The sequence below is a fragment of the Lytechinus variegatus genome, chromosome 2 (genome assembly GCF_018143015.1).
Source record: "Lytechinus variegatus isolate NC3 chromosome 2, Lvar_3.0, whole genome shotgun sequence".
Lineage (NCBI taxonomy): Eukaryota > Metazoa > Echinodermata > Echinoidea > Temnopleuroida > Toxopneustidae > Lytechinus > Lytechinus variegatus.
Genome location: NC_054741.1, coordinates 75,110,879 through 75,126,207, shown reverse-complemented (window position 1 = coordinate 75,126,207; position 15,329 = coordinate 75,110,879). Strand labels below are relative to the sequence as shown.

Genomic DNA, 15,329 nt, shown 5'->3' with positions numbered 1-15,329 from the left:
CCTTATACTATGTGAAGATTTGCATTTTGAAAGTTAATCTGCAGTAAAACATGGGAAAAAAACTCATATTTACTTGAAGTATGAATTCAAATTAGAAAGGGACATGGAAAGAAGACTGACAATAAGCCAATCAATGTTGTGTAGCATTTCTAAGTGTGATCTCTTACATTTGCAACAAGACGTAGCAATTTTGAAGTAGATTTAAGGTTCCTTCCACTGAGTACAGTAAGGCTGACAGGATAATGAATCCACTCAATACAGACGACACTACTTGCAAAACAAATCTATTAAGCTTGTCTGAAAGTATATATCATTACCCATCAAGCTAATGCAGTACGCAAATTAGGCAATTCTGACAAAAACCATAAATTCAAAGCAAAAAATGTTCCTTTCCAGAGACCAGAATACAAGTTCTTTATCACATTCCTTCGAAGGTTTTTTTTTTGTCTTGTAAAGCATATTTTTTATTAAAAATAACATTTTGCTTTCATTCAACCAAAAACAGAAAATTATGATTCATTATGTAAAGGACAAAGCAATATTTTATGAATTGGTTTCCAACATACCTACAAAATAGAGTGCTTTTAAAGTGTTTAAAATGCATTTTTCGTCAATGCTGCAACTTAAAGAAATTCTCTTTTGCTTTCAGATAGAAAGTTTTCATTCACAAATTCTTCTTGAAAAATATGATTGGCTGGGAGAGTCTATCTGATGTAAAAATTAAATACCTCAAAGATACAATACAAAGTGTGAATTCTCTCTTTAACTCCCCCTTCCCCCCTCCCCCCTCTATTTAAATAGAAAGTCTTCCTTTTTGGACTATTACTCTATTGATCAATATAGATTTCATTTACATCAATGGCAGGGAGCAATTTCAAGAGAACAATTTCATTTCTTTATAATTTACAAAATGCAAATGAATGATTACCTAAAATGAATAGGCAATCCCATCATGTATAAAGTTGATGAAATGAGAGGTGATGTCACATTTGACAGTAATTAAATAACTGACAAAATTGACATTTTCATTGGCTATGTTTTAAGATATATCAAGATCTACATCTATAAAAATCTTTATCCTTTATTGGTAGACCCCTCCAAATGCAAAGAAAAATACACATCCTTTCCTAATAATTTTAAAATGAAACAAAAATAGACATTGTATAAAATTCACAATTGAATTGTAACCCAAAAATGAAAAGAAGTTTTTAATCAGAACCACAAATGTGTTGTTAACACTTTCACATCTTCATTAGATAAGCCCTGACCACTTTTCATTAAACCGATTATATCAAAGTTAAGCTACTGATTGTACTGCAACTGTTGTAAGATGCTGAAATAAAGATATTTGATTGGTTGGAAGCATATCTTTTCTTGTTTTTAAAATATTTTTTTAGGAAACAAGTATGCTTTTCACATTACATTTGCTTAACCCCATACTATCATTAACCCCGGACTATCCTTAACCCTAAGCTATCTTTTTTCTTTGGTTTCACACTGTCTTTCTTAACCCCATACTATTTGCTTAGGCGTGGTTACTGCCTTAACCCTGGACTATTGCACAGCTCATGAATATTGATGATCTTGCCACAGAGAGCATGATTAAAATGCAATTTCAACTTCTGTGATTGGCTAATGTTTAGCATCACTTTTCCTTATCCTGGTTTCGTTTCACACTGCATCTCTTAGCACCGCAATTGTGGTACTAGCACCACAATAAGCCGTCTAACCCTGCTTTTTGCAGGGCCAGATAGTACCATACTATTCACAGTGTGAGCCCACTTTGCTGAAACGTAGTGTACAAAAGAAGTGGGCTAAGCTTAACCCCGGGAAATTGGTGGGGCTAAGACCCTCCCTTAGCCCCACCTATTTCCTGGGGTTAAGGAAAATAAGTGCAGTGTGAAAAGCATACAGGACATGGACTGGGTAACCTATTGAAATACTGGAAAACACATAATAAAAATCAAACAGAAAAAGGCCAGACAAAGATATGAAAGACAATAAAAAAAAGCTTAATCATAATACACTTTTTAGTATTATAATCAAACCAAAAGATATCATCATGATTTTAAGTTCAGTGTAAATCATACATAGTAAATATTTAACATATTCTTAACTCTTAATGATTCATTACAAAAAATTTCAATAATTTATATAGAAAATAATATCTCTAATATACTTCCGAATTGCAATGGAAAAATATTTGTAACAACCACACAGAGCATTTTTAATGCTACTTCTAAATATTTTTTCCAAAAGAATTATTTCAAATGAACAAAGTCATCAATAAATATTATTATATAAAAATTACTCCAATATAAAAACAGAATGTTCTCTGGCATACTAACCAATTGTACGAATTAACAATAGAAGCGACAAAAAAGGAATGTCAAAAACCTAATCTCCTTCCTACACAACTGGATGTTTTCATGAACAGGGACAAATTCATTTTGTTTCATTATTTCCTGATCCTGCCAAAGCCTATTGGAATTATTGACCAAATTTGTTTTCTCCTTCCTAATGGATTGTTTTAACACCGAGACTATTGCCCTCACACATTATCATCTGCCAGATGAATTTCATTAGTAGCAATATAAAATCCTATCTTCCGTCCCTAATCCCTTCCTCGTATTTTTTAAATTCATACTAGCCTGTCACCTCTCACCTTAATAGAAGTTCATTAACAATTCATTGGTAAAATTATATATTTAGAATTTAGGTTATTATTCATATCAAATCAATTTACATTGAATTGGGGTAAAAAGCTTTTTTATTTAATAGTGGTCTACAGAAATGGAATTTGCAATTAGTTCTCATACTAGCATTTGGTACATATTTTTTTTGAATGAAAATATCTGATTTCTCCCTTCTTACTTGTAAAATGCACTCTTTTGATTTAAAAGATTATATTACATTTTCAACCATGGGACAATAATTGATTTTGTACTAAAATTTATCATATTCACAAAAGGGATTTGATATTTTGCAAGAATGAAAAGATTTACGCAGTTTAATTTTCATATGAAAGTCTCCTCCTTTACTAATACTTTTCGTTTTATTTAACACTGAAGATATATATTTCTAACAACAAAGGATTTTTTCTAAAGAATGAAAAGCAATTCAGAAAAAAATATATTTCAGATGATGATGAATTTCTCAATATACTCAATACATTATTCTTTTGAATTATTGAGTAAATTATTCAAATCTCCAAAACACACAAGCAAGTAATTTGCAGTCATAGCTAAAGGTCATCACAAACACTTGCTGCTTGTCCACTGGCAAGGGAATGAGGCGATGTGTCTTGGGCTACAGGCTACAATGAAATTCAAGCACTCCTTATTCCACCAGCCTTCCACCCACACCAATGCTCATGGGACATTGCACTAAGGAGACGCCAAGGGTACGACTGGCCATCTCAACCCCATGGGGATCCGGGTATAAAAGGTTAGAAAGGAGAAAAGTTCGATGGCTGTTAACTTAAGCAGAAACTAGTAAAAAACAAATCCCCTTCTCTCCTTTTGTTTTTCTCTCTCTTCGGGACTTGCCATGTGATACTTGAGCTGATCCAGGCTCATTATGACAAAGCCACATGAATAATGCTGATTGAGAGAGTAAATGTATAACTTGCCTATCAATTGTCACAAATAAATGTTATTGCTCCTTTATCCAGACTTTCATATTGTCATTTCTATTTTTTCTATTTTCTTTAGCACTTTTTTTCAGCATTCAGAATAAGTAGATATATTTTACTTATTATAACAGAAAAATAAATGAAGAAAAATATAACTGAATATATTTTAATGAAATAAGTGAATCAATATAAAAATGTACATTAAAATACAAGAGTCATGAATAATTTGAAATTGTATAGATATTCCTGAATATAGAAACAAAAATAAGACGGCCCCCAGGTCCCCTAAAAAAATGAATGAATAAACTTCTTAATTGATCAAACTTACAACAGAGATACAGCATTCGCAGTCTCCAAAGTGTGTTTGTGCAATCAGCTCATTATTCCTTTGATGTGGGGTAGTAAGCAAATGATCTTGGGCATGTACAGCAGCCATGATACCTTGCAAACAACTGGCCTCAACATGGCAGCCAAATAACTCCTACAACCTCCATTCCATCAAATGCATCCAGTCCACTTTTACTGAGTAAGTCTACACCACGCAGATACTCCAAAAACTGAGGGTCCAGGCGACAGCGTTCCCTGACAATTTATTCAAAGATTAGTCTCCAAGAATGTTCTCGAGTTTGAAAGAGTATATTTTCATGTTTCCTGTAGTCTTAGCGTGAAATATGATGAAAGGCAGAAATAAATGAATTTCACTTCAACTTTAAGTACATAAAGTGCAGAACCTTCCGGTGGTATTTTATTCAAACAAGTCTGATAAAATCATTCTTCAATATCAGTAGAGAATAACATCTCCATTTGGCAAATAAATGTCTTCACCAATACAGAGTGTAAATACAGAATTCACTCATGACGACCACAAAGTTATCACCAATCCACTACATTTTCGATTTTCTCTTCTCAGCTTTCTTGGGCTGTGCCAAAGTCCTTGTTAACTGATGCCTCACTTTGCTCAAACTGAAGGAATGAGCATGACAGTCGTTTATTTAAGTTTGGTAAAGCTTGTATTGATCGCTTGCTTCTAATGAGCAAGGTGGATTACTACTCTGCTAGTATTAACAGTCTCGATTTCGAATTGCATCGTTCCTTTTTCCACCCCCTTTCTCCTTTTCTCTCCCTGTCTCACCGACTTATCTACCCGTATCCAACCAATGTGCCGCTTAGCTATGTGTGTATCAAGTTCTCTAGTGCATGGCCCATGTTGGACATGGATGCGCATAAGGACTCCGGCACGAACTTTGTAATTCACACCAAACCCGGGCTGATCAACTTCTTCATATTTTCAAGCTCCAATGAGACATGATGAAAAGGATGGGAAACTTTCATTACAGGTGCCTAGGTGTGTCGTCCCTCTGCAAAAGAATCAATCCCCTAAAAGATCAAATCTACTTCTGACTGTTCTACATGTGTCCAACTGATGAATACACCTCCAATTTACAGGTGGAAAGGGAAATAAACGGAAAATGGAGTCACAGGTTTTCCTCGCTTTCCTATTTTCAGCAAAGGGTCTTGCTCCAGATATTCAAGAAGTTTTTGGCTCATCTATTATTCAGAGACACGGGAAGCAAAATTGGGCATGGTAATCTAGGTTATACAGACCTACCATCCTCCTCGTCAATATTCCAGAGCGCTAACCGGTAAGCATCCCTTCGAATAGAAGGGCTCTGTCTGCATTCTTTTCATTACAATTCAGCAAATCGTCCACTAAAAGGGATGGGCTTCCTGCCTTCGTAGATAGATGCCTGGGTCTTGAAAACAAAAACGGCCAAACTTGGTAGAGAATGTCCGCCAGGGAATAAATGACATATACTTTGTGTCACTCAAGGTGTCTCTTTTTTTCTTAATGTGAAAATGAAAAAAAATGTCAATTATTTGCCTTCACTTGCCAGCATAAATAATTTGAACTTTGTGTTTATCATTGTCTGCTATTAAATTCAGGATGGATTCACCATGTTATGCCTTTCTCATTTAAATTCACACAAACATTGTTGATCCTTGTTAACGTCATGCTCGATAAAGAGACATTCCCAGATATGAGTATGAAGTTCACACCATTCTGTACGATGCTCCCTGACAGAGAGAAAACTAATGATCCTACTGAACAAAAGAAGAGTAAACAAACCTGCAAAATTATGGTGAATTTTGTAATTCTTGGTCGTACTTATTTGTCAGCAAATCACTGGGTTGCCACTAAGAAAGCATCCTGGGAGATTTTAAACCTAAAGAGAGGAGGCACCGTGATGTCTGAGGGTCGTTTCAGTAAAGTCGAGGGGGACTTGCCCTCACGCATCATCGCAGCAATCCACTTCCCCAAGATTCCACCGCACATTAAGGCAAATATTTTTTCATGCCTCTATGGGTCTGCACATTCTTCCACTGATTATAGTGAAGAGGCAATAAACAGAACAAGTGGTTGGTGGCGACTGAGCTCTGCTGAATATAAGATCCTGTTTCTTTAATTTTGTTCAAAATCGGCTTTACAGAAGTACCGCAAAATAGCTTCTTCCTCTTGCCAAGCCCTGCATCACAACAACAGCTTCCCAGTACGCATACATGTATTCATAGATTCATAGAAGTGGAGACGATTAATCAAAAGATTGTTGAAAAGCAGCATGCTCCAATACGTAAATAGAATATTCAAACATATTTTATCACCCTGGGAACTAGCTCCAGATGCAATTTAAACAACATATATTTGTTTTTAGTAGGAATCACAAGTAGTGATCTTATTTCATTTCATTTGATATTTCTAGAATAATCCTCCGTGTTTTGCATATAGAAAATTGTTCCCGTTTATTATCCCGTATTTTTTATTACTCCTTTCCACAAAGTAATATTTTCCACTTCTTTTGATGGAGTCAAAATCAAAAGGCCCTGATCGTGGCCTAAAAAACTTCCAGTCATTAACTCTAGTTCTCTTGATTTTCCCGATGCTTCTGTAATCCTATTTTTTCTTTGAAGAACAAGCTGGCGTCACTACCACAACATGCACTTCCTATTTCTTCATATTCTCAGCCTGTAATGGAGTAAAACCTATTCCAAGGTGAAGAATGTCTGACTTTGACAAGGAACTGAAGCAAACAAGTACAGAATAAGACTTCCTTGGCAGCAATGAATATATCAAGAAAATTTTGTTAAGATGTGGCCTCTGAGACTGGTATTTTTCTTCTATTTTATTCAGAATCCTCTTAGCTAGAAAGGCATCACTTTAATTCTGGTCACCTTTTGAAATACAGAGTTTAGTCAATACTTTTACTTGCCCTATATTATTGCCCTTGTTATTGTCAAAGATGAGTTATCTTTAAATTTCCTTTGCTTTTGTGAAGACAGGTAACTCAGTCCTTTAATTGAGATTATGAAAACTAGAAGGAGAACATTTTCCTGGTGAGATAATGTTATCATGTGAATCCATCTATTATTTTTGGGATGAATCCAAATAAAACTGCAACCAGCAATGCTTCCTCTGAAGTACCCCTACAGACAATTACAAGGAATTTACTCAATATGCTGAAGATATTTGAGATGTATGACGCTAATGGAAGCCCCAATTCAAACCGCATCCGACGAACATGTCTCCATTAAAGCACTCGCTTCATATCAACCGATGGACTAAAAGTCTAAAACACTTTGAACAATTACATTTGCATGATCCTCTCCCATCTATGTTATTCTGTGTGTTATTATGTCAAACAACATCATCTATTACAGTTATCTTCAGGATTTGATTCATCACTATGAGTCTCTCAAATATCAGGATTTTCAACCAGCTATTTATGCAGCCAGGGCTTGACTTTATGAATCAGTTTCACCTGGCTCTATGTTTAATGAACTAGTTAATGCACTGTACGTCGAAGTAAAAGACAGATATTTCATATTTTTAAGTAAAGAAATTCTTTATGTATTGGCCAGTGATTCACTGCTCGTTTATTAACGATGGATTTCCACAAGTGCAGAGATAATCGGCATTGCTTTATTAGCCAGGGAACTAACACCTCGATTATGCTGGCAGCGTGACACAAAAGTGCGTTTGTATCTAATGCTGGAAGAAAAAATGCTCTCCTAGGCTTGTGAGTGATGGATTTCAGTTTTATAAATAGCCCGGACGATGAATGGAGGCCATTAGTGAGATATGCTTGTTTCCAAATGAACTGTATTCAAGCTTTACACATTTCCTCAATTACATTCTTGCAAAGTAGAGTTGCAGCAGAACTACAGTAATGCAGGAAAATCATGTTCACTCTTTACCGAATATGAAGTAATTTAGATGGAAAAGGACTATGCCTAGAGCAGGAAGCAATATACCCAATGATGCAACAAATGCACTTAGAAGATTGCTGCAAATTTAGAGAGTTGCTGTCCCTTGTAGAGATTTTTTACTTTTCAAATTCAACAGGTTGGTGCTAAAGAATAATCATCATTCAATCACATAAAGAGGGTGGATAAAGCTGAAGTGTAGAAAAATCCAAACTGAACAAAATATAACAATAATGATCTTAGAAGCTGAGAAAAAGAGATGATTCGTTTGTCTTCTGCTGAAATGGCATTGAAGTTTATCTCGTACAGAAAAAAAAACAGTCAGGTGTGCTTTGTCCTTGCCCTGGGCATCTGTCTATGCTCCACGTCCATGGGAATTGTGGTTATGAGTGACAAAGAGAACGTCTTTAAATACCGTCCTGTGACATCACAATCATGAACTTGAAGGTTTAATGCGTTATGAAAAGTGCTGTAACCCCGTGTTCTCCTGGTATCACGAGAGAAGCTCAACAAATGAAGGATGAAAAGGGAGCTCCAATGCTAAGGATCACTCCAAAGTAAGTGAAATTCTGATCACATTACATTCAAAGGATTAACACCCAGCGCACACCATGACTGGAGTATGTACCATGTAGTCCCATATGAAGACTCTTGTGTTTGTGAAGCTTGTGCAGAAGCGGGCGAATCTGAAGTAGAATTATTCTCTCCTCGTGTTGATTGCATCTGTTTATCTATCACTCGATGGTGATGCAGTGGGAGGCATAACCATTACCACCTGTAAGAGACTGAATCTATCCTCATACTGTCCCCCTGATGAATTTGTGGCTAGAAAATAACTCCGCAGCGAGACATCTCCACTTTGTCTAAATCAATTCCCAATTCGTAGCATTTGTGGAGTTGAGGAAGAGAGAGAATGAGTGAGCTGTTTTACGAGTAGCTTTCCCCCGTGGTCTTTGTATCCAAATGCCGGCCTCACAGCAAGCATGCGACCTGTATAGCACTGTGAGCAATCTTGATATTGCTGAGGAATGTCGCACTGATTTCAAATCGATGTTGACAAGATGACGAGCAGAAGCGATGGCGACGTGGCCCTCCTCGTTACCGATGACCTGCACGACCTTGTCTATTGGGCATGATAGGCCAAGGGGATGGGAACGACCGATCACAAACACCACTCCTCAAATATCGAATGACGACTATTGATCCAACATACTCTAACTATGTGTCAAAGCAGACAATAATCAAAAGAGTGTCAGTTGGAGCAAAGCAGCTCCCGCGGTTCAAAGTTTCCTGGCTCGGACAATCTTCAAACGTGCCTATTACAGGCCCGGAGAGCTCTTCTCATGTCACACAATCAAATGTGATATGCACAGGACCTGCTACAAGTAGGGCACCCTCATCAGATTTGATTGGATAATACTGTGCCGATTGTCCACTAATCCCTTTTTGGGACCGACTTTCCTCACGGCCAGCTTGAAACAGACGACAGGCGTATCGCCGATGAACAGATTACGACACAGGCTACAGGTTGGAAATTAGGAGGAAGGAGACACAAGTAAAGAGAAGGAGGAAGAGATAGCAGAGATGCTAAAGCGGAAAGGAAAAGAGAGGAGAAAGGGAGAGAGTGAGGAAGAGAGGTTGAGAGAGATAGAGAATTCAACCCCGAGTGCTTTGTGTGTGCATAATTGATGCCTACAGCATCCACTGTATGCCGATTTGACAAAATGCCAGTCCACATGACCAAGCGAGGGAAACACTTCCAGTCTCGCTACCAAAATGAGCATACACGTGTGTACCACTGTGCACAGTCTTTTCATTTCTTCAGTGGGTTCGTGTATGTGGGTGTGTGTTTGTGTGTGTGAGTGTTTGGGAGATGGAGAATGAAAGGGATAAGGAAGAGCAACTTAGTGTGAAAGAAAGAGGACACTGATTACCAAACTTAGCATTCTAGCACTTGGGACCAGATTAATAGAATTTGAGTTACATGTGTGGGTGGGTGAAAAAAATCTCTATGAATAAGGATGACGGTATTTAAGCACAAGGATGGGAGACTGGGTGTTGGGCCTTTTAATTCATTAACAATTAATATTTTTCAAATCTCTCGCTTTTCAAAATGATGTTGTGTCACTAATTCAGTAATTGTGCAATGTCTCACCTTCTTATTTATTCATTTACTTATGCAATTCATTTTTTTTGGGGGGAGGAGGTGGATGGGAATCTTATATGAACAATCGATCATCATGTGGCCATTGGTACCCCCTCCCTCCATTGATTGGTCAAGTTTAATGTGTTGTGTCATTTTTTCACTATCTTTCCTATGCACATAGTCAGACAAGACTGAGAATGAAATATGTGGTCTTCACCTTCCTTCAGTTTGCCTAAAAAATCAATAGTACTAAGACAAATATTTCAATTTCCATTCCAAACAAATATTGCCCTTACATTCTACATCTAGGCCATGGTTCTTATTCACTTTGGTATTTTCCAATCACTTTCTTCATTCCTCCATGCAGTTTTTTATATCCTAAAAAAACCATGGAATCCTCTCTCCCCTCTTTTATTTATAATTTCTCCCTTCAATATATCTCTCCCTCCCCTCTCTCTCCTGCTCTTAATCTTTGAAGCTATCTCTCTCTCTCTTCTGTACAATGTTCATCCTTTTTTTCTCACTCTTTCTCATCTATCTCAAAAAAATAAAAATTGAAGAGAAAAATCAACTGATCATTAATTTTATCATCTACATGTAAATTCTTATCTACTAATAGTATTCTACCTATTGTCAGTCTCTGATTTTACCTTCCAATCAAACAAACATGCACTTTTTCAATTCATATGTCTATCCCACATTATTGTGACATTATTTACATTAATCAAAAACCCATTACAGGGCAAATTTCCCCCACCTACTTCAAATGAAGCTAGTTTGATCTGGCACTTTTTTTCTCGGCTTACCAACAAGATCATATTTCTCCTTTTCTTTTTCCTATTTCCCCTTTTATTCCACCATAAACTACAAGCCTTGGTTAATTCACTAATGGCCCCCTAATTATTGATCAAAATCTTGCTGGTAAATTGCCCTTTCTCTGACAAGATCGAAGCAACAAAAAAAAAGGCGACAACCTCCCAGGGCAAGAGCAAGACCATTTCGGCGATGTCTCCTGCATTGATTTTTTTCCCAGACAAGAGGCATGCTCGGTGAACTTGAGGAAGGCCATTTAGCAGGTTAGAAGCCACTTTCACTCCTGTAAAGAACTGGTCGTGATAGGTCAAAAGGCTCCTTTTCCTACCAATCCTACCCCTCCCCATCCACTCTTCCTCCCTTCTTGATGGAGGTGATGAAGATTGCTCTACCTTTGCAGAGCAATGATACTTGAGACTTCACCAGAAGGCATTTTCCATCAAGTTCTTGAGGCAGTCATGTCTTCCATGAAAGGTGTTTCAAAAACAGGTGGCAGAGTCAGATGACAGTGGTAAATGAGCAGATTGAAGGATGGGAAAGGAAGGGGAAGAAGAGGGAGATGAGACAGCAACAAAGTGTTTAAAAAAATTGAATAAAGTTAGAAGAGGAGTTTAATGCGTGGTAGTTGTAGTACTTGGCATAAGTAAGGCTGTAGATTTTCATCAACTGAGCTTCCCATCTCATTTGAACAACTTATTAATACAACTCTGCTTAAAACATCACCAACCCTAATTCCATCTTTATTGTGAAAGATGGCATTATAGCATCTCAAACATAATATGGCAGGTCTTCCAACTTACCACAGAAATGACATCTGAGAAAGAGCAGATATTGAACAGTGCATCGGAATAAACAAGAAAAATCAGTTGTTGATGAATTGGACGAGGAAGAGTGAAAGAAAGAGGGAAACAAAGTCACGTTCTTGGTACTTAGCTGAAAGTAAAAACAACACAACCAAAGTGAAGTACACACCACACACTCCTTGTAGAATTCTTAAAACACAATATATATCCAGCCATCACCAGCACTACAATCAACAGGTTTGATCATTGAATGAGGTCAAGAATCAAGGGAATATTCTCTTAATGGATGAAGAAGAATCACACTTGGCAGTTCTCTTGGATCACATCATTAGCTGCTCTACTTCTTTCTCCCTTATCTCTCACTTTTGCTGTCTTCTGTCTCTTCAATAAATTGAACTTTTTCTCTTTTACTTTTGCCTTCAAATTCTTTTCACACTATGTGTATACTGCTTTGTTCTTTGGACCTTTTTTCAATTTCATCATTGTTTCCATATTCTTTCTTTTCTGTCCTTTTTTCGAATGTAATAAAAAAATGTATTGTTCAATTTGTTATGCCTTTCTTTGATCTGATATATATACATATATATTTAACAAAAGCTAGGTTTTGATAAAAAGTAATAAACAATAAGCAATGTCTTTTTAAGAGAATATCTGTAATTTTCTTTAAGATGTTCTATGCTTGTTCATTAATCAGTAAAAAAAATATATACAAAATATAAGAACTTAGTTGGAAATGTGGAATAAAACCTTAAAAAACCTGAAAATCAGTTTGAATAATCTGCAAGATTCATCTACTGATGAAACACCCCCTCATACAAGATAACATTTAACAAATTGTTTTACATCTCAATCATTCACTGTCTTATTCAGAGGGTGGAGGGGGCAGGGGTTTATTTATATCACATTTCACTTCCTAGCTTGATTGTTCAAATTCAAAATATATTCAGGGGCATAATGCCAGGCAAACAAGAAACTGCATTCAGCTATACCTTTCAAGTAAGAAAGAGTAGGAGGAGAGTGGGAGAAGGAAATATAGAGGAAATAGAATATTTCTAGAGGGCATCTTCTATCTGATGATGTCACCAATTCTCTTTTGGGACTGAACCTCATCACTCATATCTATCTCATAATTGGCTTGACCGCTTACAACACTAAACTAGAGAGACTAGAAGTGCAGAAGGAGAGAGTGAAGAGAGGGGGGGAGAGAGAGAGAGTGTGTGAGACAGAGACAAGGAGAGAGAGAGAGGCAAACTCAGAGAGAGAGAGAGAGACACCCACAGATAAAGTCAAAGGGGAGAAAAATAAGGAGAGAGAGAAAGAGAGGAGTAAAAGTGGAAAAGAGTACAATGAAAAGAAGGAAAGAAAGGAGGGGGGGGGTAGAAAAAAATGAAATTCAATGGAAAGAAGATTATAGATGTTCTTGCTTTAATGAATGCTGCAGGAAATACATAATCATTTCCCTGAGCCCCTACGGTATAGATAAAACAGGTTCTTGGAAGATGTAGGTATTAATGGAAGCATATCATACCATAAAGTTTTATTTATATCAGCTGGAAAAGCAGCTACTGCTCTATTTGCATATTCAGGACATTCCGAAGGAATCACAGTGATCTCTCATTCAAAGAAATTACATTAAACATATTTTAAGAACCATTTATAACATTACATTTTTATTTAGGTCTTATTTTTATCTATCAAAACTGCATGAAAGGAAGAGGATGTTGCAATTTTTCAATCCTGAAAATAAGATTTCACACTTCTTGAAAATTATTTTACTTTTCCCGAATTCATTTGTGACTCCTTTAAAAATTCTGTCTATTTTTACAGGTGAGATACTTTTATCCCGCAACTCGATTTAGGTTGATAAAAAAAAATTGAACAATCGCTAAGAATCATGTTGCATGATAGGTATATAACCCGAATGAAGAAAATCATATTTGCTTCTCAAAATTTGTTAAGTGAATTACCCAATTTATTCAATCAAACAAATTTCAATCAACACTTACCCTGTATCTATTTTAATGATTTTAAATGCAGAATGTTGTTTTTGATAAACAGACACAATTACTGATTAATTTGCTACCCCACTAGGCTGTCTGAAACAAAACTCTTAATCAATTTTCACAAATAATTAATGACAGAGCCTTTGCATGTCTGTTTCATGCATTCTGTGCGGTGAGACCTGTGACTCATTTCCATGTAATAGACACACAAACGAGGGCGCCTTCATTGAGTGTCAGACAGTAATCAATCACACACTGTAACACACATGGTGTAAACTCATTAACAACGATCAATCAACGCTCTCATTCATCAGACCTTCCGTGTTATGGGCCCAGGGTTGTTGCTTTTAAGAGACCTTTGGTAAAAAGAATTTAGGACACATACTCCCACAACAATCATCGGGCCTAGCCATACACAAAAATTTTTTTTCTCTAAATCTAAATATAGGCATTCCAAAAATGCAATGCATTTATGTTACCAAACAATTTTGCATACATTTAATCTTTGTGATAAATCAAGGGAAAATCATGTTCAGAATCAGGACAAACATAATAACTTTTTTTCCTGAAATGAATTGATTGTTTTACTCATGTGTCAAGGCCCAGAATGCATCTAAAAGACCTACCGAAAAAGAAAAAACTTTAAAGAAAATAACTTACTCCTATACAGTTCCCAATAAACATGAGCAAATGTTGCTAAATAAAGCACTCGGATATCTTCAACTATGGCTGTTTATTGCCTTATTTTTTTAATTGATATGTTTTCATAATTTTTCTGTAAGAATCCAACATTGATATACCACTAGACACCTAACTAATATGCAGTCAGTTGAGACTACAGCTACAGTGACACTAACGGTTATTACATGCTAAGCATTTACTATTGATTGAAAACGGCAATGCAGATGATTAGATGTAATTTTACTTGACATATGGTGAATTGCCCTGATGGGAATCAATCAAAATCATGAAAGGTTAAAGGTGAGGGTCTTTTGGTATTTAAAGCAACTTCTTAATAGTTATCCGAATATAACAGAGACCCCCCCCCAAAAAAAAAAATGTTATGAAGTTAGAAAAGGATGTGGTTAAATTACGAGAATTCTAAAAATGTCACAGTAAGCAATAAGTTCCTCCCGATAAAGAATGCAACAGGGGCTTGTTATTAATAAATCAATTGCATTTTATTCTGGTCACGTTTTATCGAACAGAGGCAAAAATATCTGCCAATGGCCAAGCGTAAATAAACAAAGAAGCCCCTCAACTTAATAAAAAAAATGCAGGATACAAGATGGAGATGAGATCAAAATGAATATAACAAAAGCAGGTATGAATATGATGCTTGGGGTAGTATTGATTGTTTATAACAAAAGAAGAAAATAAATGAAATGAAAAAATGACATGGCTAACACAATTCAGAAATGATTATAACTTTGTATTATGAATGCTTTTTTTTCTCTCTTTTTTACATCAGATTTTGGAAAAGGCATATCGGAGTAGTCCATGGATCAATAGGAAATGCTGCAGAAATACAAATGAGAAAATAATCAATTTCCCATATATATTGCCTGCACCTATATACTTTACAAAAAGAAGAAAATGAGAAACGAAGTGGGAGAAATGCCAAAAATAAAGCTGCAGAATCTTTTTTCAGAAGGGTTAGGATATCAATT

At 36.2% G+C, this 15,329-nt stretch overlaps 1 protein-coding gene across 6 annotated transcripts in view; it reads right to left on the bottom strand.

Annotated features, from left to right (window-relative positions):
* Window positions 1-9,344, bottom strand: part of LOC121409024 (RIMS-binding protein 2-like) — a 103,936-nt gene extending 94,592 nt beyond the window's left edge. For 2 of the 6 annotated variants that reach the window (XM_041600804.1, XM_041600809.1), the window contains exon 1: window positions 3,963-9,341. In XM_041600804.1, the coding sequence (XP_041456738.1) occupies window positions 3,963-4,070 (108 nt within the window). In that variant the 5' untranslated portion in view covers window positions 4,071-9,341. Of the gene's footprint in view, window positions 1-3,962 lie in introns of all 6 variants that reach the window. The other 4 variants (XM_041600805.1, XM_041600808.1, XM_041600807.1 and 1 more) reach the window with 3 other exon arrangements.
* Window positions 9,345-15,329: the final 5,985 nt, after the last annotated feature.